The 25,653-nt window shown below is 43.3% G+C and overlaps 1 protein-coding gene across 1 annotated transcript in view; it reads left to right on the top strand.

The window, feature by feature from the left end:
- LOC120022401 (zinc finger protein ZFPM2-like) overlaps window positions 1-21,543 on the top strand; it is a 107,943-nt gene extending 86,400 nt beyond the window's left edge. Inside the window, exons 13-15 of the mRNA XM_038966289.1 lie at window positions 16,361-16,567; window positions 17,758-18,000; window positions 19,130-21,543. Of these exons, the coding sequence (XP_038822217.1) occupies window positions 16,361-16,567; window positions 17,758-18,000; window positions 19,130-21,543 (2,864 nt within the window). The remainder of the gene's footprint in view (window positions 1-16,360; window positions 16,568-17,757; window positions 18,001-19,129) is intronic.
- Window positions 21,544-25,653: the final 4,110 nt, after the last annotated feature.

Raw genomic sequence — 25,653 nt, 5'->3', positions numbered from 1 at the left:
ACCAATTGAGCATGTTTGGGATGCTCTGGATCGGTGTGTACAACAGAGTGTTCCAGTTCCTGCCAATACCCAGCAAAGTCGCACAGCCATTGAAGAGTGGAACAACATTCTACAGGCCACAATAAACAACATGATCTACTCTATGCGAAGGAAATGTGTCGCGCTGCATGAGGCAAATGGGGGTCACACCAGATACAGACGGGTTTTCTGATCCACGCCCCTACTTTTTTTTAAAGGTATCTGTGACCAACAGATGCATATCTGTATTACCGGTCATGAAATCCATACATTAGGGCCTAATTAAGTTATTTCAATTTGTCTTTGTATTTATTATGGATCCCCATTACCTGCTGCCAAGGCAGCAGCTACTCTTCCTGCGGTCCAGCAAAATTAAGGCAGTTACAATTTTAAAAACATTACAATACATTCACAGATTTCACAACACTGTGTGCCCTCAGGCCGCTACTCCACCACTACCACTTATCTACAATACTAAATCCATGTGTACGTGTGTGTATAGTGCGTATGTTATCGTGTGTGTATGCATGTGTCTGTGCCTATGTTTAAAGTCTATTTTTATCTGTTTTCTAAATCTAATTTTACTGCTTGCATCAGTTACTTGATGTGGAATAGAGTTCCATGTAGTCATGTCTCTATGTAGTACTGTGCGCCTCCCATTGTCTGTTCTGGACTTGGTGAATGTGAAGAGACCTATTGTGGCATGTCTTGTGGGGTATGCATGGGTGTCCGAGCTGTGCGCCAGTAGTTCAAACAGACAGCTCGGTGAATTCAACAGGTCAATACATCTCATAAACACAAGTGGTGATGAAGTCAATCTCTCCTCCACTTTGATCCAGGAGAGATTTATAGATGTATTACAAGATTTAGTTGAGGTTTAGGGTTTAGTGAATGATTTGTCACAAATACAATGATTTTAGTTTTAGAAATATTTAGGACAAACTTATTCCTTGCCACTCACTCTGAAACTAACTGCAGCTCTTTGTTAAGTGTTGCAGTCATTTCAGTCGCTGTAGTAGCTGATGTGTATGGTGTTGCGTCATCAGCATACATAGACACACTAGATTAACTCAAAGCCAGTGGCATGTCATTAGTAAAGATTTATAAAAGGGGCCTAGAAAGCTGCCCTGGGGAATTCCTGAATCTCCCTTGATTATGTTGGAGAGGCTTCCATTAAAGAACACCCTCTGTGTTCTGTTAGACAAGTAACTATTTATCCACAGTATAGTATGGGGTGTAAAGCCATAACTAGGGCTGTGGCGGTCACAAAATTCTGTCAGCTGGTGATTGTCAAGCAAATAACTGTCGGTCTCATTGACTAATTGACTGTTAATTAACATAAACACATTTAGCATCTCCTGGCTTCCACAAGACATTTTAAAAAGTCTAATAAATCCATGTATTAAAGCCTACACCTTCACAATAAATCCATTATTTATTGAGACAGGTCTAAAGAAGCATGATATGAAGAAAATGTAGTCTATTTTAGAAGAAAAGAATAGCATACTCTGAGTTGTCCTTATGTTAGGTCCTGGTGTGGCTATGCCAAACGGCTGTGGGCTACACTAGTTAATTTAGCAGACAAGATTAGTTTATAATTCCGTGGAATTATTTTATAGTATTTTATAGTATGAAGAATACAATTGAACAAAGCTGAATAAAATCTAAATCTTTTCTTCAAACAATTTGAGGGAGTGCGCACATGCGGCTATTCTGTGTTGAGCGGTTAATATATAAATAGGTACTTCTATATGCTTAATTTAGAGTTATTAATGTAACTTTAGTTGTTCTACAAACGTTGGGCTATATGTTTATATTTTCTATACATTTTAAGGCTGCATGATGAGACTAATGATGATTTGAAAAAAGTTGCTTGAAAGGCATGAGCTCTGCTTTGTTTTTTTGCGCAGGCTGTGAACACTCCCAATAGTCTCTCATTCACAATTTGACAAGCACTTGATAATGCCTTGAATTTCACAGAGGCATCCCCTTTTTGGCCGTAATATACCCCAAACAATCCCTGCCTTTTGTGGCATGGAGTGCTGCGTTGTGCCCTTCTCCCTGAGTGTGCCGTGCAACCCGAAGCGTCTCTCACTCACACGGCTCTCCGTCACGTCTTTTTCAGGTCTTTTTCACAGGCTACAAGTTAAGACAGACACATCAGGGACTCAACTGCACTCGTCCTTATCCAATTCCGAGGTGCATATAGAAGATATTGGAAGAACTATCCACGTTTACTTTTAGTCAGCCAACAAGATGAGTTGGCCTAACGAACAGCAAAAGCACCAGCCTATGTCAATCAACTACCCCCCATAGTACAAAAGTCGACCTATTCTATTCTGTGCGAGAAATAAATATTCTAAACATAGTCTGGGACAATTGTGGGATGGGATAGATGCCCAATTAATACAACCACTAGTATAAAAAAAAAGGTTTTTATGCAATGTGGCTGACGCAACAGTTCATAATGTTTAGCTTCAAATATTGATAAACTATTAGGCTATATCTTCACGTTATAAGCGCAGCAATGTGCACATGGTATTAGGCTATAAGCGTGAATGTTCCATTAGCGGAAAAACACCATTATCAAAAGTGACTGTAAATGCAATTATGCATGTAATGGTTTTATTATAAAGGTGCATTTTTATGGTGAAAATGTTCTCCCCAAACTTGAAACTCACACGCTGCTTATATATGCCAGTTAGGCTCTACACCCCTTGTAAAGCAGATGAATGTGCTTAATTTTAAGAAGTTATTTGGTCACTTTAGTTGTGATACAAAACTTATTAAAACATATGGGCTAGGCTACATGAGGTGTGCGACTATGATTCGAACAAGTCACAAAAAAAAGGCATTGTTTCTTATGCTGGGCATCATTCACAAGTGATAATATATCATTCACAAGTGATAGGCTAATATTGTCACCCATCAGACTATTCTTGATTTAATCTTGTCTTTACATATACTAAATGATAGAAGTGTGACATTTGTTTTAAATTTAGAATGAACCATTATCTTGCACCTGTATCGAAACAGGTGCAGCAGGAAAAAAATACATGTAATCTATGGACTTAAATAGTGAACGGAGGACGCTTTTCCACGTGGTTTATTTTCATGCCAGCCAGGTAGGCTACACTCCTGTTGTAAATAGAAGAAATGTGCTTAATATTAGGAAAGTTGAGAAATAAATATAGTAGGCCTAGCCTATAGAATGCCGATGGGCACCACCTCTTTTTATTAGAGGCCATCACTCTGTTTTCTCACTCAATTGCATAGCCTATAGAAATGTTGCACAACATGAGCTCATGGGCTCTCATGAAGTGTTTGATTAGATTTTAGAATACATTTTCATTGATGTCAGAGTGATTCGAGGGACAATAGACTGCTGAGTATCAGGCAGTTAGCAAGTTTGGTAGGCTACTAATGACCTTCAGCAGCATCAGAGCTTGGAGACTCGTGACCGCCGGTGTAGCGGTAATACGGTTACCGCAACAGCCCTAGCCATAACACATACGTTTTTCCAGTAGCAGACTATGATCGATAATGTCAAAAGCCGCACTCCAGTCTAACAAAAGAGCCCCCATAATCTTTTTATCATCAATTTCTCTCAGCCAATCATCAGTCATTTGTGTAATTGCTGTCCTTGTTGAATGTTTGTGCTTTGCCTCATCCATCTCAACCATACCATTTTTAATTCCTCATCAATCCACTGGGATTTAACTGTTTTTACAGTCATTTTCTTAATGGGTGCATGCTTATTAGTAACTGGATTAAGCAATTTCATAAATGTGTCAAGTGCAGCGTCTGTTTGCTCCTTATTACACACCACGGACCAACAAATATTCTTTACATCAACAACATAGGAATCACTACAAAACTTCTTGAATGACCTCTTATGCACTATATTAGGCCCAGCCTTTGGAACTTTGGTTTTCCTAGATATGGCTACAATATTGTGATCACTACATCCGATGGATCTGGATAGTGCTTTCAAGAAAATGTATGCAGCATTAGTAAATGCAGTTGAAGTCGGAAGTTTACATACACCTTAGCCAAATACATTTAAACTCAGTTTTTTACAAATCCTGACATTTAATCCTAGTAAAAATTCCCTGTCTTAGGTCAGTTAGGATCACCACTTTATTTTAAGAATGTGAAATGTCAGAATAATAGTAGAGAGAATGATTTATTTCAGCTTTTAATTATTTTATCACATTCCCAGTTGGTCAGAAGTTTACATACACTCAATTAGTATTTGGTAGCATTGCCTTTAAATTGTTTAACTTGGGTCAAATTTTATTTTATTTTTATTTCACCTTTATTTAACCAGGTAGGCAAGTAGAGAACAAGTTCTCATTTACAACTGCGACCTGGCCAAGATAAAGCAAAGCAGTTCGACACATACAACAACACTGTCACGCCCTGACCTTAGAGATCCTTTTTATTCTCTATTTTGGTTAGGTCAGGGTGTGACTAGGGTGGGTACTCTAGTTTTTGCATTTCTATGTTGGCCTGGTATGGTTCCCAATCAGAGGCAGCTGTCTATCGTTTGGGGATCATATTTAGGCAGCCTTTTCCCACCTGTTGTTTGTGGGATCTTGTTTTTGTATAGTTGCCTTGAGCACTGCAATACTGGACGTTTGTTATATTCTTTGTTGTTTTGGTTGTAAGTTTCACTATTAAATATAATGTGGAACTCTACGCACGCTGCGCCTTGGTCCATTCATTCTAACAACGAACGTGACAGAAGATCCCACCACAACTGGACCAAGCAGCGGAGGAGATGGCATCCTGGTCTTTGGAGGAGGTCGAGGAGAGAATATCCTGGACTTGGGAGGAAGTCTTGGCAAGACACGAAAGCCTGCCGTGGAGGAAGCAGCAAAGGAGCAACAACGACGACACCGGGGTTCGCGGCCATGCCGGAAGCCTGAGAGGCAGCCTAAAAAATAAAAATGGGGGGGGCACACGGGGTGGTTGGCGGAGCCAAGGTGGGAACAAGAACCAACTCCCTGTACTCACCGTGTGGAGTTGGTCACCATTCAGGTGCCATGTTTTGCGGTTCTACGCACCGTGTCTCCAGTGCGCCTCCACAGCCCGGTGCGTTCTGTGCCAGCTCCCCGCACTTGTCGTGCTAAAGGGGGTATCTGTCCAGGACGGGTTGTGCTGTCTCAGCACTCCTGGTCTCCAGTATGCCTCCAGGGTCCAGTATATCCTGCGCCGGCTCTACGCACTGTGTCCTCAGTGCGCCTTCACAGCCTAGTGCGTCCTGTGCCAGCTCTCCGCACTTGCCGTGCGAAGGTGGTCATGTGTCCAGGACGCGTGGTGCCAGCTCTACGCTCCAGACCTCCAGTGTGCCTCCACGGCCCAGTACATCCTGTGCCAGCTCCACGCACCAGGCCTCCAGCGACGGTTCCCAGTCCAGAGCCTCCGGCCACGGTCCGCAGCCCGGAACCTCCAGCGACGGTTCACAGTCCGGAAGCTCCAGCAACACTTTGCGGCCCGAAGCCTCCGAAGCCTTACAATATCACATACATTATCAAGCATTTCACAAATTTTATCCAGATGCTGATTGTTAGCACTTGGTGGACTATAGCACCCTCCTACAAGAATGGGCTTTAGGTGAGGCAGATGAACCTGCAGCCATATTACTTTAACAGTATTTAACATGAGATCCTCTCTAAGCTTTACAGGAATGAGGTTCTGAATATAAACAGAAACACCTCCACCATTTTAATTGCTACCACTGTATCATCAAAGGTATTATCTAAGTGAGTTTCAGACATAGTCAGAATATGAATGTCATCTGTTACTAGCAAATTATTGATTTCATGAACCTTGTTTCTTAAGCTACATATGTTAACGTGGGCTATTTTGAGCCCTTTTCTTCTGGGATTCTTACTTGCTTTACTGGGAAGCTTAGCAGAAGTAGATATTATCATGTTATTTATGTTAGAGCAGGGTGACGGAAGGTTGCCGACGTCGACTTCGAAATTGTAGGATTAGTCACTGCGGCCGCAGACACAGGTACCCCCTAGCGACGAAGGTGCAGGAAGATCAGACTCCAGGACGGCGAAACTATTCGTTGTTTGTATCAGCTCCGGGCTTCTCGGGAGTGTAGACTGCTTTGCAGGAGGCCGCTGTCTTCGTCTTCCACGGCTCGTGACATGCGACCATCGTTGATTGATCCTTCGACTCTGCTATCAGATGGGGAGCTCCGGGCAACACCGGCCAGTCGGATAACGACAAACGACAAGGCGGAGATGCATCCAACAAGCTCAAATTTCGTCCAGCCACCGGCGTAGAAAATGTAAACACCCCACTCTTCGTTTTCTACAGTTTCTTACGTAGGCTGGCGACCTGCGTGATCAAGCCTATAATCCTAGGCAAGCAAACAATTGGCGCATTGGAACTCTTGAGTGATCCGGTTTGTCCCGAAACATGAAACAGCCTCTGTTGTTCAGAAAATTAAGCATTTGCCAAAAATGGAGTGAGTGCATAGTGAGGTTGGAAGGGTTCAGGCAGGTCTGCCGCACTCTCTCAATATTCATATTCCTCAACAGCTGTGTTATCACTTAAAAGCCTTTCCAATTACAACAACAAGACAAAAACTCCTTTGGATTCAGTCCAGACCTGCTAAATGATGAAATAAGCGTTCATTCTCTCGCTCCCTGTCTTTCTCCCTCTTAATCTCCACAAAGCACCTTGGAGACCGCTCACCCAAATACATGCCAATGAAGGCGGAAGTGTCATTCGGAGATGCAGGTGTCACATTTGATAATAAACTTCTGGATGATATATGCCTGGGCTAATGAGGCACAGGGCTAGCCTGTCAGGGTTGGAACCATTGGCAGTGGGGATTGTTTGCGGGCTGATAACGTTCTGCTTTGCGCCAACATTCCAAAATCCGTCATTAATAAACAGAGCAGCCCCGGTCTCTATCATAGGGAGCGTCTGGATCTGTGTGTTAAGTGGAAGACATTGCTTTCCATTACGGAATGCTTGTGGGATTCAGGGTGGGAGGACTGGAGGAGGATAATGGGGTGTATAATCTGCTCATATTTATTTAGCTGTCCGTGAGGGTTTTATACTGATTCCATGCGTCAGTAGTAAATTAAGCAGAAGAACACAAGAAAGCTATGTATTGTCATTTATTTAGCTAGTTTTGAAAATAAAAGCAGGAATGAAGAACTTCTCAGTGGAGTGTTCTGACCAACTTTTAAAAGACCATCCAAAGGTTTACAAGAATAGGTCATTGTTCTGTCATTATTTGAAACTCTCTATCAATATCAATTATACCCCATATTGGACTGATATGTGGATCTGGTGAATATGTTTCTCTGTTCACATTGTTTTTAGGTTCCTTAATAATTTATCCTCTTAGATGTAAGGGACCTTCGTGGTTCTGGTACCGGTTCCGACCAACATTTTTGCCTATAAATTGATAAAATTCCCACAGACACATTCATATTTTTTTCTGAAATCTGAAACCACTTGAAGCTGGGATCTATCTCCCTTCTACCATTTAATTCGCTTTTCCGACTGTCTATCAACTCCTGGCTGAACCCTACACCGCAGCCACAGACAAAGCACATGCCTGCAATTGTTACATCGTAGCGCAGCATGGTAGCAAATTCAGAGATCAATTTATAGCCATTAATCAAAAATAATTTCTATAGATTTTAAACAAAAAACACTTTCTATTTCTCATAGACGGACAAGTGTAATATAAGATGAACGAGCTCAGGAAGCCAAGCTAGAGCTTTGTAAAAACGTTTACAGTGATGGTGGCTGCCCTTTTGATCAAGAAAGACCTTGAGAAAATATGCACATTTTCTCTAAACATACAAATATGTATTTTACAGTTATAAGGAAAGTGAAATCTTATAGTTAGTAAGTTTTATAATTTGATTCGGCTATATTTAGAATGCATATACTGTAAGTCATTTCAAGCCTTATTCATAGTTTTGTTGAATAGGAAATAAATCATATAATATTTTTATATTTCTACCATATTTGTACTGTGTACTTGAGCTTATGTTTTCAAAAGGGACTAAACCTCAGAGTAATTTATAACCATTTCTACCAGAAAGGTGAGATTTTAACCTTTCTTTCAGTATGCGGCACTACTATACTGAAAAAAAGAATATAAACACAACATGCAACAATTTCAAAGTTTTTACTGAGTTACAGTTCATTCTATAGAATGAAATCATTCAATTGAAATAAATTCATTAGGCCCTAATCTATGGATTTCAGATGACTAGGCAGGGACACAGCCACGGGTGGGCCTGAGAGGGTACAGGCCCCCCCATTTGGGAGCCAGGTCCACCCATTGGGGAGCCAGGCCCAGCCAATCAGAATCAGTTTTTCCCCAGAAAAGGGCTTTATTACAGACATAAATACTCCTCAGCACCCCTCCTCAGACGATCCCATAGGTGAAGAAGCCGGATATGGAGGTCCTGGACGTGGTTACACGTGGTCTGCGGTTGTGAAACGTTGGTTGTACTGCCAAATTCTCTAAAATGAAGTTGGAGTTGGCTTATGGTAGAGGAATTAACATTCAATTATTTGGCAACAGCTCTGTTGGACATTCCTGCAGTCAGCATGCCAATTGCACGCTCCTTCAAAACTTGAGACATCTATGGCATTGTGTTGTGTGACAAAACTGCACATTTTAGAGTGGGCTTTTATTGTCCATAGCAGAAGGTGCACCTGTGTAATGATCATTCTGTTTAATCAGCTTCTTGATATGCCACACCTGTCAGGCAGATGGGTTATCTTGGCAAATGAGAAATGCTCACTAACAGGGATGTTCACAGACATTTTAGAGAAATAAGCTTTTTGTGTGTATGGAACATTTCTGGGATCTTTTATTTTATTTCATTTTTGTTCAGTATAGTTATTGTTTATGGCCCTCTCATGATAAATAGTTACTTTTGGTGATTACGTAGATGACATTTCCGATTACATTTAGTTACATTTAACTGGTTTTAAAGGAACGTTCTGCAGCATGTCTCCAAGACTTCACCGCAAGTTGTTAATGGCCCTAGTTATCCAAATTGGCCAAGAAAAAACAAACAATCGCGCTAATAAACAATAAAATTGCCTTTTATCCAACCAGGAAGTCATTTGTTAGAATCATGAGATTACTACAGCTTCCATGATGCTTTGCGTCTGGAATGCAGGTACGTGGAGGAGTGTCTAAGCTAGATGGGTGTTAGATTGGCACTAGCTTTCCAACAGCAAGGTTCAGTGCAACATGGCAGTGTTGCCATTGTTTATAAAAGTTGTTCTTTATAAATGTGGAAATAAACATGTCTCCAACCCCCATATCACACACTCACAAACTGGAAATATGTGTGTACATTGTACAATCAATTGGTGAAAGAGAGAGCCTCAAATATCACATGAATTTGTATATATCCACTGTACACATGAATTGTGGCAAGTCTTTGGTCACATTCGCGTGTGGGGGAAAAAAACGATTGGTTGATAACAGAGTCTCCCACAATGCAGGTGATGGTTGCAGGATGAAGTTGGTGAAGAGCAACTGAAGAAACTTGCAGTCGACTGCAGTCAAAACTTTATGACCTTTGATCACATGATTTTTGTAAAGTTCATGCAGTCAACATTTAGGCGCAAGTCGGACAATTGGTCACCGACTTGACAAAAGTGATCTGCCCTCTGTCTCTGTAGCGATTACAGTCAGGGCAGTTTCCACATAGTCAGTGTTTCACGAGCTTCCCCAGCTTTGCAGCTGCTCACATCTTTGTTGTTTTTGTTTGTTGACTCGTTGATTTGCGTCAATATGCGGACTACTTTAACGCTGGATGAGCTACTAGGGACACGTTGCCAACTGGTTCGTGCCCCGATATTCTATCCTCATGCACGGCATATTGAGAAAGGACACCGTCCACGACTACGAGTCGGTCTACTAGCCAGAGACGTGGCCTCTGTGCTTCGCTTCCTGGCTTGTTCCTCTCCAACGTGCATTCACTCGCCAACAAAACTGATGAACTAATCAGCCTATACTCCAGAGTTTTATAATTTATGTTTACTGTTCCGATATTGTATTCTGTGTATTCTGTTTGTATATTGTCTACTGCTGGCAGCACCTTCTCACTCAGTCAAATTCCGGTTATGTGTAAATGTACTTGGCGAATAAAGGTGATTCTGATTCTGATTATTCAACAAAACTTGATAAAAGTTGTACTCGTCCAACTCTGCAAGGGGGTCATTGCTTGCAGCAGCCATCCTACTCATGACTTCTACTCATGGTTCTCTGACAGTAGTAAGGGGGGAAGCTCAGTGTCACTGAGGGTCAAATCTGGAACATAACCATACATACCTTTTGATCTACAGAACAACCTTTGGAAGCAGTTTTCACAGTCCTACATGTTTGTAATGTGATCTGGACAACAGAATGTTCCTTTAAAATCATGAGGAGGACTGTCCTCCTCTTCCTCCCTGGAGGAGCCTCCTTGTTACATTAATCCCACAAACCCATTACAATGCCGTAACTTTTAAGACTTCCATCTAAAAGACCATCATTTAGATGGAAGTGGACATTTGTTGGCTCTGGGTCTTTGTGTCTGTGTTGGAAGAGAGGAAACAAAGACCAAAGGGAGTGGAAGTTTGTTGGCTCATGTACTGTGAGGCAATCTAGGAACACAAGAGTTAGATGGAGACTAGGAGAGGGCTGTCTGTCTGACTGTCACTTTGCAGGAGCTCAGCTCATCCAGCCAGTAAAGCATCAGCGGACTGACAGCAGCAGGTTACCCACACCAATAACAGTCCGTCAAGAAACTCACTCAACTCGCTCTTCCAACAAAAAATGAGAAAATTGGACACAGGTTGAATTTTCTTTAAATATGCGTTAAGACCCTCAAAACTCACTGCACCCCCACCCCCTGGCCCCACCCATATGTAGGACGGAAAATAAATATGAATATCAAATATGCGTTACCCCTAAACAAGCATCCTGGCCCTGGGATTGTAGCGGATGTTCAGTTGCCTCGTGCTGCTGTCCTCTCCGCTGTCTGTTTGATCTAGTGCTCTGGCATTGCGATCAATGAGGACACAGGTGCAGGGCGCAGATGGCAGCGTGCTGATACCAGGGGGGGTGCGGGTTGGATGGAGGGGGAGTGGAGGGGGGTTCAGAGACCGTGCCAGGATGACAGAATGGTACCAGGGGCGGGGGCCCGCCCCTTCCCTCCCCCTCCTGTGAAACATGCAGTCCCATCTTCACTAATGGAGGTTGTCGTTTTGTTCTCAGTGCAAGCTTTTGATTTGTGGTTCAAGCTAAGGGAAACTGCACTCCGAAACATAGTTTTAGAGTTCAGAGTTCCAATTTAATAGATTTTTGAACATAAACGGTCTAGGCCTCCTGGGGAGCTAATCATAACAAAGTAGCAAGGGCAGCCTATTACCACTGTAGTGTCCATTTAACGCTGGTTTTAATAGTCCAAAACAAGCATTTCGTTACTCTCACAATAACTCCTGAGTGGCGCAGCGGTCTAAGGCACTGCATCTCAGTGCAAGAGGTGTCCCTGGTTTGAATCCAGGCTGTATTACTTCCTGCTGTGATTTGGAGTGCCATAGGGCGGCGCACAATTGGCCCAGCGTCGTCTAGGTTTGGCCGGGGTAGGCCGTCATTGTAAATAAATATTTGTTCTTAACTGACTTGCCTAGTTAAAAAAAATAAAAAAGAACATCTGCTAAATATGTGTATGTTACCAATAAAATTAGATTTGTAAAAAGTGACTGATGTTAAAGCGTAACGGTCAAAGTATGTTAGGCTACTCCCCTCTGTATGCTACGGTATGTCTAATGTCATGTGAATCTCTGTAATTTGGATTCCCTGACTGAGGATGCAATTGATTCTGGTATATGAGCAAGAAAATTGTGAATTAGAGACAAATCAGATTCTAACAAAATGTTGAAATACTCTTAATTCTCATCTCATTGCTTGTTTATGACGAAGTGCAGTGTGGTAACAGTAATCCACGGAGAGAGCGCCACCTTGTGGAGAAGAGGTGTCACCTCTTGATCAACTGTTACAAGGGAAAGAAAGGAATGGCAGATTTTTTATTTAACTAGGTGTAACCGATGTGAAATGGCTAGCTAGTTAGCGGTGGTGCGCGCTAATAGCCTTTCAATCGGTGACGTCACTTGCTCTGAGACCTTGAAGTAGTGGTTCCCATTGCTCTGCAAGTGCCGCGGCTTTTGTGGAGCGATGGGTAACGATGCTTCGTGGGTGACTGTTGTTGATGTGTGCAGAGGGTCCCTGGTTCGCGCCCGGGTCGGGGCGAGGGGACGGACTAAAGTTAAACTGTTACATAGGCAAGTCAGTTAACTGCAATCCCGTGAACGGGATCGATATGACAACAGCCAGTGAAAGTGCAGGGCACCAAATTCAAACAACAGAAATCTCATAATTAAAATTCCTCAAGCATACAAGTATTTCACACCATTTTAAAGACACACTTCTTGTTAATCCTACCACAGTGTCTGATTTCAAAAAGGTTTTACAGCGAAAGCACCACAAACGATTATGTTAGGTCACCGCAAAATCACAGAAAAACACAGCCATTTTTCCAGCCAGACAGGAGTCACAAAAAGCTGAAATAGAGATAAAATTCATCACTAACCTTTGATGATCTTCATCAGCTGACACTCATAGGACTTCATGTTACACAATACATACATGTTTTGTTCGATAAAGTTCATATTTATATCCAAAAACCTCAGTTTACATTGGCGCCATGTTCAGAAATGCCTCCAAAATATCCGGAGAAATTGCAGAGAGCCACATCAAATAACAGAAATACTCATAAACTTTGATGAAAGATACATGTTTTACATGGAATTAAAGATACACTTGTTCTTAATGCAACCGCTGTGTCAGATTTCAAAAAGCTTTACGGCAAAAGCACAATATTCAATAATCTGAGAACAGCGTTCAGCCACAAAAGGAAGCCATACAGTTACCCGCCAAATTGTGGAGTCAACAAAAGTTATAAATAGCATTATAAATCTTCACTTACCTTTGCTGATCTTCTTCGGAATGCACTCCCAGGACTCCCACTTCCACAAGAAATGTTCGTTTTGTTCGGTAATGTCCATTATTTATGTCCAAATAGCTATTGTTATTAGTGTGTTTGGTAAACAAATCCAAAGTCATGAAGCGCGTTCACTAAAAGCAGACGAAATGTCAAAAAGCTCCGTAACAGTCAGTAGAAACATGTCAAACGATATATTGAATCAATCTTTAGGATGTTTTTAACATAAATCTTCAATAAAGTTCCAACCGGAGAATTCCATTGTCTTCAGAAGTGCGATGGAACAGAGCTCCCTCTCATGTGAACGCGCATGGTCAGAGCATGGTCAGGTCATGGTAGACCTTACTCATTCCCGTCTCCTTCGGCCCCACTTCACAGTAGCATCAGACAAGGTTCTACAGACTGTTGACATCTAGTGGAAGCCGTAGGAAGTGCAAACTGACCCATATCCCACTGTGTATTCGATAGGCGATGAGTTGAAAATCGACCAACCTCAGATTTCCCACTTCTTGTTTGGATTTCTTCTCAGGTTTTTGCTTGCCATATGAGTTCTGTTATACTCACAGACATAATTCAAACAGTTTTAGAAACTGCAGAGTGTTTTCTATCCAATACTAATAATATGCATATATTAGCAACTGGGACTGAGGAGCAGGCAGTTTACTCTGGGCACCTTTCATCCAAGCTACTCAATACTGCCCATGCAGTCATAAGAAGTTAAGAACAAATTATTATTAACAAAGACAGCCTACACCGGCCAAACCCGGACGACGCTGGGCCAATTGTGCACCGCCCTATGGGACTCCCAATCACGGCCGGTTGTGATACAGGCCAATATCATCCTTTACACATCTTTTTCGCGGCTGTTGCTGCTTGGCTTTGAGAAGTGATTGGCAGAATTTTCTTTGAATTCTTACTTGTTACTATAAACAGTATATTTTAAAATGTAGTACCTTGCTAAGAAATCACCTGCAATTATAATTCGAAGGTTATGTGAATCCATCACATTACATGCAATGGGTGAACGTATACACGTAATGTTGAAATAGCAATTGTCAGAGCCTTATATTCTCAACATAAGGTTAGGGCTTTAGCTGAAGTCAATCATACTAGTTCCATTCACATGCGTATGATTGTTTTGTGTGTTTGCCATGCACATCTTCAAATGGAGAGGTACTAGAATCCAGCAGAAGCATTGTCCAGCTGGTCTGTCAGTACCCTGTGTCTTTCTTCTAGTGTTTAGCTCCAAAGTATCATGGTTAGCTCGTTATCTCGGCAGCCAGACTTTTGTAAATAGTCATATTAAAAGATGGAGAGGCTGTCATTGGGAGAGAGAGAAATGTTATCATGGCTCCAAAGCCCCCCTTTCTTGTTCTTCTGCCTAATTAGTTTGTTCTCTGGCCTCCTGTGGAATGTTCCATGCCAAGGCTTCTAGAATTAGATTTTCCAGGACTTTCATATGAAAAGTGTTTGTTCTAGGATGTAAACTCAGCAAAAAAAAAGAAACGTCCTCTCACTGTCAACTTTGTTTATTTTCAGCAAACTTAACATGTGTAAATATTTGTATGAACATAACAAGATTCAACAACTGAGACATAAACTGAACAAGTTCCACAGACATGTGACTAACAGAAATTTAAAAATGTGTCCCTGAACAAAGGTCAAAATCAAAAGTAACAGTATCTGGTGTGGCCACCAGCTGCATTAAGTACTGCAGTGCATCTTCTCTTCATGGACTGCACCAGATTTGCCAGTTCTTGCTGTGAGATGTTACCCCACTCTTCCACCAAGGCACCTGCAAGTTCCCAGACATTTCTGGGGGGAATGGCTCTAGCCCTCACCCTCCGAACCAACAGGTGCCAGACGTGCTCAATGGGATTGAGATCAGGGCTCTTCGCTGGCCATGGCAGAACACTGACATTCCTGTCTTGCAGGAAATCACGCACAGAACGAGCAGAATGGCTGGTGGCATTGTCATGCTGGAGGGTCATGTCAGGATGAGCCTGCAGGAAGGGTACCACATGAGGGAGGAGGATGTCTTCCCTGTAACGCACAGCGTTGAGATTGCCTGCATTGACAACAAGCTGCTGTGACACAATGATGCTGTGACACACCGCCCCAGACCATGACGGACCCTCCACCTCCAAATCGATCCCGCTCCAGAGTACAGGCCTCGGTGTAACGCTCATTCCTTCGACGATAAACACGAATCTGACCGTCACCCCTGGTGAGACAAAACCGCGACTCGTCAGTGAAGAGCACTTTTCTCCAGTCCTGTTTGGTCCAGCGACGGTGGCTTTGTGCCCATAAGCAACACTGTTGCCAGTGATGTCTGTTGAGGACCTGCCTTACAACAGGCCTACAAGCCCTCAGTCCAGCCTCTCTCAGCCTATTGCGGACAGAGCACTGATGGAGGGATTGTGCATTCCTGGTGTAACTCGGGCAGTTGTTGTGGCCATCCTGTACCTGTTCCGCAGGTGTGATGTTCGGATGTACCGATCCTGTGCAGGTTTTTGTTTCATGTGGTCTGCCACTGCGAGGACGATCAGCTGTCCGTCCTGTCTCCCTGTAGCGCTGTCTTAGGCGTCTCACAGTACAGACATTGCAATTTATTGCTCTGGTCACATCTGCAGTCCTCATGACTCCTTGCAGTATGCCTAAGGCACGTTCACGCAGATGAGCAGGGACCCTGGGCATCTTTCTTTTGGTGTTTTCCAGAATCAATAGAAAGGCCTCTTTAGTGTCCTAAGTTTTCATAACTGTGACCTTAATTGCCTACCGTCTGTAAGCTGTTAGTGTCTTAACGACCGTTCCACAGGTGCATGTTCATTAATTGTTTATGGTTCATTGAACAGGCATGGGAAACAGTGTTTAAACCCTTTACAATGAAGATCTGTGAAGTTGTTTAGATTTTTACGAATTATCTTTGAAAGACAGGGTCCTGAACAAGGGACGTTTCTTTTTTTGCTGAGTTTATATTGAATGCGGTGGACTGCATGGGTTTTACTCATGTTTGACTTGCACAGAGTGAATTCCCTTAATTAATTTTCAAGCTGGTGTATCTGAATATGACTTATTAATCATGTAGCCTAAGCCCTAAGCAATTGCACAGTGTGCGAACTGAAGCAGAGAGCCTACCATATACTTTACGATACAACATTGGAGTATTATTGCAGGCATAGTCTTTTTTTCTACAATACATCTTTTAACTAATATTCAGATATTATAAGTACACAGTTTCTACCTGATTACTACAAAGAAGAACACGTTTTTTCCCCCAGGTGGACAACTTTGGTGCACTACAACCAAACCCATCATGGAAGGAGAGGAGCTAGCTGCGTTTGCTGTGGACTTCTACTCCCGTCTTCAGGCGGTCAACCAGGCAGCTCTCTCTGAGGGAATGTACCCGGCCAGATTGCTGGACTCCATCCAACTATTGCCCCAACAGGCCAACATGGCATCCATACTTCCCAACGCTATAGTCAACAGTAAGTACAACTTAAAGCCTAGGAGACTAGGCTGAGAAATCTTTTCAGCCTCCTGAGAGGGAAGAGGCGTTGTTGTGCCCTCTTCACGACTGTGTTGATGTGTGTGTGTGTAACAGTATAACTTTAAACCGTCCCCTCGCCCCGACACGGGCGCGAACAAGGGGCAACACTACTTCTAGGTTTCAGAGCAAGTGACGTAACTGATTGAAACGCTAGTAGCGCGTACCCGCTAACTGGCTAGCCATATCACATCCGTTACATGTGTGCGTGTGGGTATGTGTCCATCCATTGTGTGTGTTTGTGTGTGTACGTAGGTTTGTGTATTTTTGTGTGTGTGCGTGCGAATGTGTGTGTGTGTTTGTCTATCATCAATTAGCTATCTCAGCTTAGATGAGTCTGTTTGGCAGGTATAAGACCCAACGGGTTCTCCTTGACCTTCAGTTTGTGTTGAAATTAAGTATTTACTCTTCACCCACATAGACAGCACCCCCCATCAAATAACAGCCCATTTACTCTGATTAAGGTCTATTGGGTTCAGGTCATCGCTGTTTGACAGTCTATTCCAGCCCTGGTGAAAAATTCAAGTTAACTTAAGCTAAAACGCTTTCCTCACCCAAGAGACCGCACTGATGCTTTTTAGAGAGTCGATTGAGTACAGTGAGATGTGATTCTAATGTCTATGTGTGTGTGTATTCATCATGATTGGTTAGATTTATAATGCTTTTGTCACGACTTCTCCCAAAGTCGAAGCCTCTCCTTGTTCGGGCGGTGCTCGGCGCTCGACGTCACCGGTCTTCTAGCCATCATTGATCCATTTTTCATTGGTTTTGTCTTGTCTTCCTACACACCTGGTTTCAATCCCATTCATTACCTGTTGTGTATTTAACCATCTGTTTCCCTTCATGTCTTTGTCAGAGATTGTTTGTTATTCAGATTCCGTGTTGTTTGTAGTGGCGCGCGACGGGTCCCCGTACCCACTTTGTTTTATTTTTATTCATAGTTTTGGAGTTATGTTTTGTTCACAGTCATTAAACAACTCCATTTCATTAAGTTTGATTCTCCTGCGCCTGACTTCCCTGCCACCTATACACACAACTCTGACAGCTTTTCCAGTGCTCAATGCACTGTACATGGTAGGCCTAATGGGGTGAACTCACCTCATCTCTGTATTCATCTCTGTCTTTCTGCAGAGGACATCTTCCCTTGTAAGGCGTGTGGGATATGGTACCGCAGTGAGAGGAACCTGCAGGCTCATCTGATGTACTATTGCAGTGGGAGACAGCGGGACTCAGTCTCAGACATGATGGCAGAGCAGTTAGACAGGAAGACTGGTCCCCATCACATGCCCAACGTAGGCCCCGGCCCCTACCCACACTGCAATTTAACTGGATCAGTACAGCAGGCCTTGGAGATGCACTTGAACACCCACAATGGTAAGCTGAGAGGAGAATATGTTGACATTGTTAGGTTCTAAGTTCTGGTACAAATCTAGTCGGATACCAAAAGTCCAACTAGATTTATTCAACACACTGGGCAAAAGAACTCATACAAGCACTCATACAATTCACAGACTCATATATTTATACCTTCCGATTATTATTGACCTTTATTTCAACAGAGAAGACATACAGTTGAAGTCGGAAGTTTACATACACTTAGGCTGGAGTCATGAAAACTAGTTTGTCAACCACTCCACAAATTTCTTGTTAACAAACTATAGTTTTGGCAAGTTGGTTAGGACATCTACTTTGTGCATGACACAAGTAATTTTTCCAACAATTGTTTACAGACAGATTATTTCACTTATAATTCATTGTATCACAATTCCAGTGGGTCAGAAGTTTACACTAAGTTGACTGCCTTTCAACAGCTTGGAAAAATCCAGAAAATTATGTCAAGGCCTTGAAATACATCCACAGGTACACCTCCAATTGACTCAAATGATTTTCTGGAATTTCCCGAGCTGTTTAAAGGCTCAGTCAACTTAGTGTTATGTTATGTTTGGGGTAAATCCAAGACAATACATCACTGATTACCACTCTTCATATTTTCAAGCATGGTTGTGGCTGCATCATGTTATGGGTATGCTTGCCATCGGCAAGGACTATGGAGTTTTATTAGGATAAAAAGAAACAGAATAGAGCTAAGCACAGGCAAAATCCTAGAAGAAAACCTGATTCAGTCTGCTTTCCAACAGACACTGTGTGACACATTCACCTTTCAGCAGTACAGTAACCTAAAACTCAAGGCCAAATATACACTGGAGTTGTTTACCAAGACGATATTGAATGTTCCTGAGTGGCCTAGATACAGTTTTGACTCAAACCGACTTGAAAATCTATGGCAAGATTTGAAAATCGCTGTCTAGAAATGATCAACAACCAACATGACAGAGCTCGAAGATTTTTTTTTAAAGAATAATGTGCAAGAATTTTGTGTAGATTGTTGACAAAAAATGTAATACATTTTAATCCCAATTCGTAGCACAACAAAATGTGAAAAAAGTAAATGGGTGGAACTTTCTGAAGGCACTAACAATCTAAAATGTCTTCTTCTCCCCAGGTGTTAAGATGGAGGACTTGGTGTCCACTGGCAGCAGTAGTATGAAATGCACAGTATGTGACCTAACAGCGGACTCCCTCCCCAGCCTCCAGCAGCACATTCTCTCCCACCTGTCTCAGACAAGCTACCGGTGCTCCCACTGCCACTTCAGCTTCACCTCCCCCAGGGAACTGGACAAGCACCGGGAGAATCAGGGACACAGCCACAGCCCACTCAGACAGCACGGTCCCAGGCAGGTCGAGACAGAGTACTCTCCCAGGGAGGGCAGCAGCGTGGAGAGGAGCCCCCAGCGGGCCATGGTGAAACGGGGGAAGGAGCTCCTTCAGAGCCCAGTACTGGGTAGCATCCTTGACACCAGGACTAGTCCCAAAGCGGAGCTGGAGAAGATGGAGACTTTCCCGGTGAAAGCTGACCCTAACTCAGGAAGCAGGGCTAGTTTCTCCTACACCAGTGTCAAATCGGAACCCTCCAGCCCTCGCCAGGCATCCTCACCCATCCAGAACTACATGGGCCCCGCAGCTTTCCCAATGGGGCCATTCTTACCCCCTTTCCCCTTCTCACAGGACATAACAGCCGCCCCCCAGGCCTCGGAGATCCTGGCTAAGATGTCCGAGCTGGTGCACCGTAGACTGAGGCATGGAGATGCTAACAACTACCCCCCTCATGTCATGTACAGCACCCTTGTCCCCAAAGGGGCCACGTGTTTCAAATGCAATATCACTTTCGGTAACTTGGACAACTACTTAGTTCATAAAAAGGACTACTGTAATAGCCGTTGGCAGCACGTGACCAAGCCACATGACTACGCCAGTGTCCTGGACAAAGTGGCTGATACAGGGAGCCCTAAAAGTGGGGGTTTGGGTGGGTTGGGCAGCATGACCATGGGTCAGGGTCATCTATCTGACCACAACAGTCATCTCATGTCCCCCCGCCTGAACTTGTCAGGACTGGATGTTGGGGAAGGGAAGGCACAAGTGCATGCTGAGCTCCCAGGTAGCGTGAATAACCCCTCCACCCCCACCAGTTCAGATGAGAACCCCTCTATACAGGGAGATGTGACAAGTCCCAAAACATCCCAAACGCCTGAGACAGACCCTAACAAGACAACGTGCGAGCCCTGTAAGATCACCTTTAGTCGTACCGAGACCTACATGGTTCACAAGCAGTATTACTGCGCCACGCGTCATGACCCGCCCATGAAACGAGTGCATGGAAACAAACTGCCCGCCACCCAGAGAATGGTTCGTACGCGGAAACGGAGGAAGGACTTAGAAATTAGTGTTCCCGACCATGAACAACAGAGGCCTCCCATGAGTCATCAGCCACATTACTTTGGGATAGCATCCATTGGAGGGCGAGGCATGTACCAAGACCCAGGGAAGATGTATGGTAACCAGTTTCACCCCAGTTACAACTTGTTTCTTGGCATGGTTCCTAAGCATCCAGAGGCTAATCTCCCTGTCACTAAATCAGCTCTGATCTCTCAGTGCAACGCCATAGCTCAAGATGATCGGGACAGCCCTATCGATCTTAGTAAAAAGTGTTTATCATCAAGCCCTGGTAAATTATCGACCGCTCCTAAAAGACTCACGGACTATCACGAGTGCACAGAGTGCAAGATCAGCTTCAACAAAGTGGAAGACTACCTTGCGCACAAACTGAGCTCTTGCCCCATCACTGCTCCAGATCACAAAATATCTGAGGTTGTAAAAAGAGAAGGGTTTAACAACCCACTAGATGACAACGATACAAACCTGGAGAAATGTGTCACCAATGGAGCCAATAAGGTGTCTTTTCAAACAGGTAGCACTAAGGGGGAACAGCTCGCTGTCATCAAAGAGGAAAGCAGGGACCAGTTCCTGTCCCAAGAATTTAACCCTCCATTATTTAAGAAAATTCGACCTGGTGAACAGATTTCACCCTTTTATGGAATCAAGCCTGCCGACTACACCACAGGTACAGTGGTGATGCAGAGAGAGCAGAGACAGAGCCCCAATGAAGGGAGTGAGGTGGAAAAAGATCAGCCTATGCCTGATGGCTACCAGGAAACACAAGGTGTATTGCCCCAAAATGCCTGCCAGGAGCCTGAGAACACAGAGAACACACTCCAGGACAACAAGCTTGTTAATTCCCATCTCCCAGACAGCCAAGTATCATCCTTGTCAGATTCAGACAGTCTTGTCATTGTCAACCCCAAGAACAGCACTTCCTCATCCTGGTCCTCCCCAGCAGTATCTAAGACAGAGGAGGTCCTACCTTCCTGTGTGAAAAGAAGCCTAAACGGCTCCACCCAGGCAACACAGGGTAACGTCAAATACTGCCGCCCCTGCGACATCCAGTTCAACAACCTGTCCAACTTCATAACGCACAAGAAGTTCTACTGCTCGTCACACACCGCCGAACACGTCAAATGAGTTTGGTTCGGTGCCCAGTCTCTCTCCTCCTAAACCTGCCTCACACAGGGTAAATACAGCACTGCTGGTGGACAATCAAGAGTAGCATCTCCTTCAGTTTAATAATGCAAACATGTTTGTGGGACAAAATAAATGTGTCATCCTTTCCCGGTATGTGATTGATTTATTTCATTTGAAAAATACTTCCACTGTTAAGATTTTAATTGATATTTAATTGAAAAAAGTTATATTTAAAGCCGTGTGTCATACGCACAGAGAATTTTTGACTTTTGAATGCATATTTATATATTGATTATGAAGAGAGGTACAACAAACGATTTGGGGTTGAAAAGCCTCAAACACTAGTCTATCTGTACAGATTTTTATTTTAGTATGTTTACCATCATTAGGTGATACAAGAATCGTGTTTTTGAAATTATAGGACATGTTTGTTAATCTTATATTTCAGTGTAGAACTTTGTCATGTACTTATGTGTAAATTTTAGCTTGTATATTCATTTAAATGTCTGATTTTACTCTGATGCAAAACTTGTTTTTAAGTGTACCTCTGATTTTGCTCTCCTTTTATATCTCTATTAAAAAGTGAATTCACATTTTTATTTTGTCTGATTTGATGAATTGTTGATAAAATGTTTGAGTATTGACCATGAAGGTTGGGTGATGTGATCGTTCCAATGTCAAAAAAATACATTGTTAAAATGTGTTGCTATGCATGCCTGTGTTCGGAATGAAATTCCTCAAAATGTTTGATATTTTTACTTAATGTGTTGTGGAAATTTGAATAAAAATCTCAGGCACAACTTGCTTTGTGATGTCTATCAACAGTATCTCCTACCTCAAATATGCATCCTCACAATACACACATGAGGTTACATCACCACCTAGTGGGTGTATATTGAATAGATAGAACAAGCATTTAAAATATCTGCATACCAAGGATACTCATGACTGACTTGGACACCACTTTTATGCATGCTAATATCTACAGGGGGCTTTTGGCTATTTCAAAATGCTAAGTCATTTATGTTGAAGGAAATGGAAAAATAAATTCAACAATGTTCTGCAGTCTGACCATTCCATTTGGCTTAGTAAGGGTTGAATGTCCTCATGGCATTTGTTACTTTTGTGCATCTCACAGCCTCAGCCTACATTACAGTGCAGAATTCAATATATATGACCTGAAATATCTAGCAAGAACACCAATTTAGTTTTTGCAACAAAAAAAGTTTGTTTTTGCAACATGTCATGTACTACAAGATATTGGAGTTTTACAAACATGTCATTTACAGAAGCATTATTAAGTGTCGTACAAAATGTATTACAAAGTCTCTCTCTCACCTGTTCATCTCATTTGAATTCCATGCTGTCACTGTCACTTGTCCTCTCAAGCTTAACATTGTTGTCATCTATCACACACCAGTTGCCCTTGGAGAGTCCCTCAATGAACCTGACATCTTGATAAGCTAATTTCCTGACGATGGCTCACTGCTCTTCTTACTAGGCGACTTTAACCGCCCGACGTTTGCCTTCAATTAATTTCTTTCCAACTTCCTCTTTCCCCTTTTTTGACCTCACCCTTTCCCAATCCCCTCCAATTCACAAGGCAGGCTATATGCTTGATCTTTACTTGAGGTTGTTTGCCTACTAATTTCACTTCAACCCCCCTCTGATCACTAGTTTGTTTCCTTTTCTCTCTCCCTCTGCTCCAACCCTAGCCACTCAGCCTCTTCCCAGATGGTCATGCGCTGTCACACTCTCTCTCTCGACGACTGGTCCCAGGTTGACGACAGCCGCTCCTCATTCACTCAGCCTATTAGGTCCACTGGTCCCACTCTCACAGAACTACCCTATGCCATTGACCGTTTTTTCCACTCTCTCCAAATGAAATCCTGCAACTAGTGAGGTCTGGCGACCTGACAACCTGCCCACTCAACACCATCTCCTCCCTACTCCAGACCATCTCTGGAGGCCTTCTCCCATTCCTCACTTCCCTCATCAACTCATCCCTGACCACTGGCTGCATCCCCTCTGACTTTAAAATGGCTCGAGTCGCTCCCCCCTCAAGAAACCAACACAACTTACTGTATCTGGACGTCAAAAACTATAGACCTGTATCCTTTCTTTATTTTCTTTCCAAAACAATTGAGAGTACTTTCTCTGATCAACTGAGGACTTATCTCTCTCAGGACGATCTTCTTGACCCTAACCAGTCAGTCTCTCAAACGAGACTGCTCTTCTCTGTGTCACGGAGGCTCTCCGTATTGCCAAAGTGACTCTCTCCTCTGTTCTCATCCTCCTAGATCTATCCGCTGCTTTTGACACTGTCAGATCCTCCTCTCCACCATCTCAGGGCGGGGCGTCTCAGGCTCTGTACACTCTTGGATTGCATCATACCTGGCAGGCCGCTCTTACCAGGTGACGTGGAGAGGATCTGTGTCTGCACCACGTACTCTCACTACTGGTGTCCCCCAGGGCTTGGGTCTAGGCCCTCTCCTCTTCTCTCTATACACCAAGACACTTGGCTCAGTCATATCCTCACATATCCTCATATCATTGCTATGCGAATGACAGTCAACTACTTTTCTCCTTCCCCGTCTTCTGACACCCAGGTGGCGACACGCATCTCTGCGTTCCTGGCAGATATCTCATCTTGCATGTCGGCCGACCACCTAAAGCTCAAATTCGACGGAGCTGCACTTCCTCCCTGGGAAGGCCTGCCCGCTCAAAGATCTCTCCATCATGGTTTACAACTCCACATTGTCACCCTCCCAGAGTGCAAAGAACCTTGGCATGACCCTGGACACCCTGTCGTTCTCTGCAAACATCAAAGCAGTGACTCGCTCCTGCAGGTTCATGCTCTATAACATCCGTAGAGTATGACACTACTTCACACAAGAAGCGGAGCAGGTCCTAATCCAGGCACTTGTCATCTCTTGTCTGGACTACAGCCCTCCTGGTTTTCAACCTTCCCAAGTGCTCCCATGTCACCCCGTTCCTCCACACAATTCGCTGGCTTCCAGTCGAAGCTCGCATCTACTCCAAGACCATGGTGCTTGCCTACGGAGCAGCAAGAGGAACTTCCCTCCCTACCTTCAGGCTATGTTCAAATCCTTCACCCCAACCCGAGCACTCTGTTCTGCCACCTCTGGTCTCTTGGCCCACCCACCCCTACGGGAGGGCAGCCCAGTCCAAGCTCTTCTCTGTCCTCGAGTCCCTGCCCATCTTCCGACAGCATCTATTAAGCTAACATATGTAATTGTTTTAAGATGGCCATACCATGGATCATTTAGCTATTTGATTTAGAATTTTAGGACCCCTTTATTTGATAAAATATAGAATTTTGGCCTTTACAACTATAGCCCATAGAAACGCATTGAATAAATTGAAAAACAGACAGTCGAAAAATATATCATAAGGAATAAGGTTTTGAAGTGTATGTCCTACAGTACTAGGAAATATAAGAAAGCTCAGAAAAAAATATATATTTTTACACATATTTAAACCCCATATTTTGGGGGGCACAAAATGACCTCCGTACTTCCATTTGCTTGTATAGGTTATCTTCAGACGAGTCCCGTGACACTTGTGGGGGACCTAGAGAAAAACGGTGAACACCGTCATGTTTGCGAGAGTCTCCCCTTTCCATAGAGTGGTGCTACAGTCGTTTTTGTGAGAAGACCGATTTTGGGGATGTCTCATGGTCTGACAAACACCGCTGTAGCTCGGCCATCTTCCACCGCAGATGCAGAAGGCCAACATTGGTGGATGCGTTAGATTGATGGGGACTTTTTGTATTATGTTACTCGGTTTGACGCATGGGTGAATACACTAAGTGTAAATCACTCTGGATTGGAGCATCTGCTAAATGACTAAAATGTCAAATGTAGGCTCCTGTTGTTGAGGATCACAGGGGCAGTGCCCACTTTGACCACTAAGTGTCACTGAAGCACTAATATCACAGATGGAGTTAATTATCAACACTACTTTGATTTAGATGTTATTAGGATCGTTTTTTTTTTAAACATCACAAAAACACAAAACAAGATCCACATTCCTATTACCTATACATATTATGAGGTACACCCCCCCAGCCTACCCCCACCCACATAC

This window comes from Salvelinus namaycush, chromosome 27 (genome assembly GCF_016432855.1).
Source record: "Salvelinus namaycush isolate Seneca chromosome 27, SaNama_1.0, whole genome shotgun sequence".
In the NCBI taxonomy this organism is placed as follows: Eukaryota; Metazoa; Chordata; class Actinopteri; order Salmoniformes; family Salmonidae; genus Salvelinus; species Salvelinus namaycush.
This window is presented reverse-complemented; position numbering and strand designations above follow the sequence as displayed.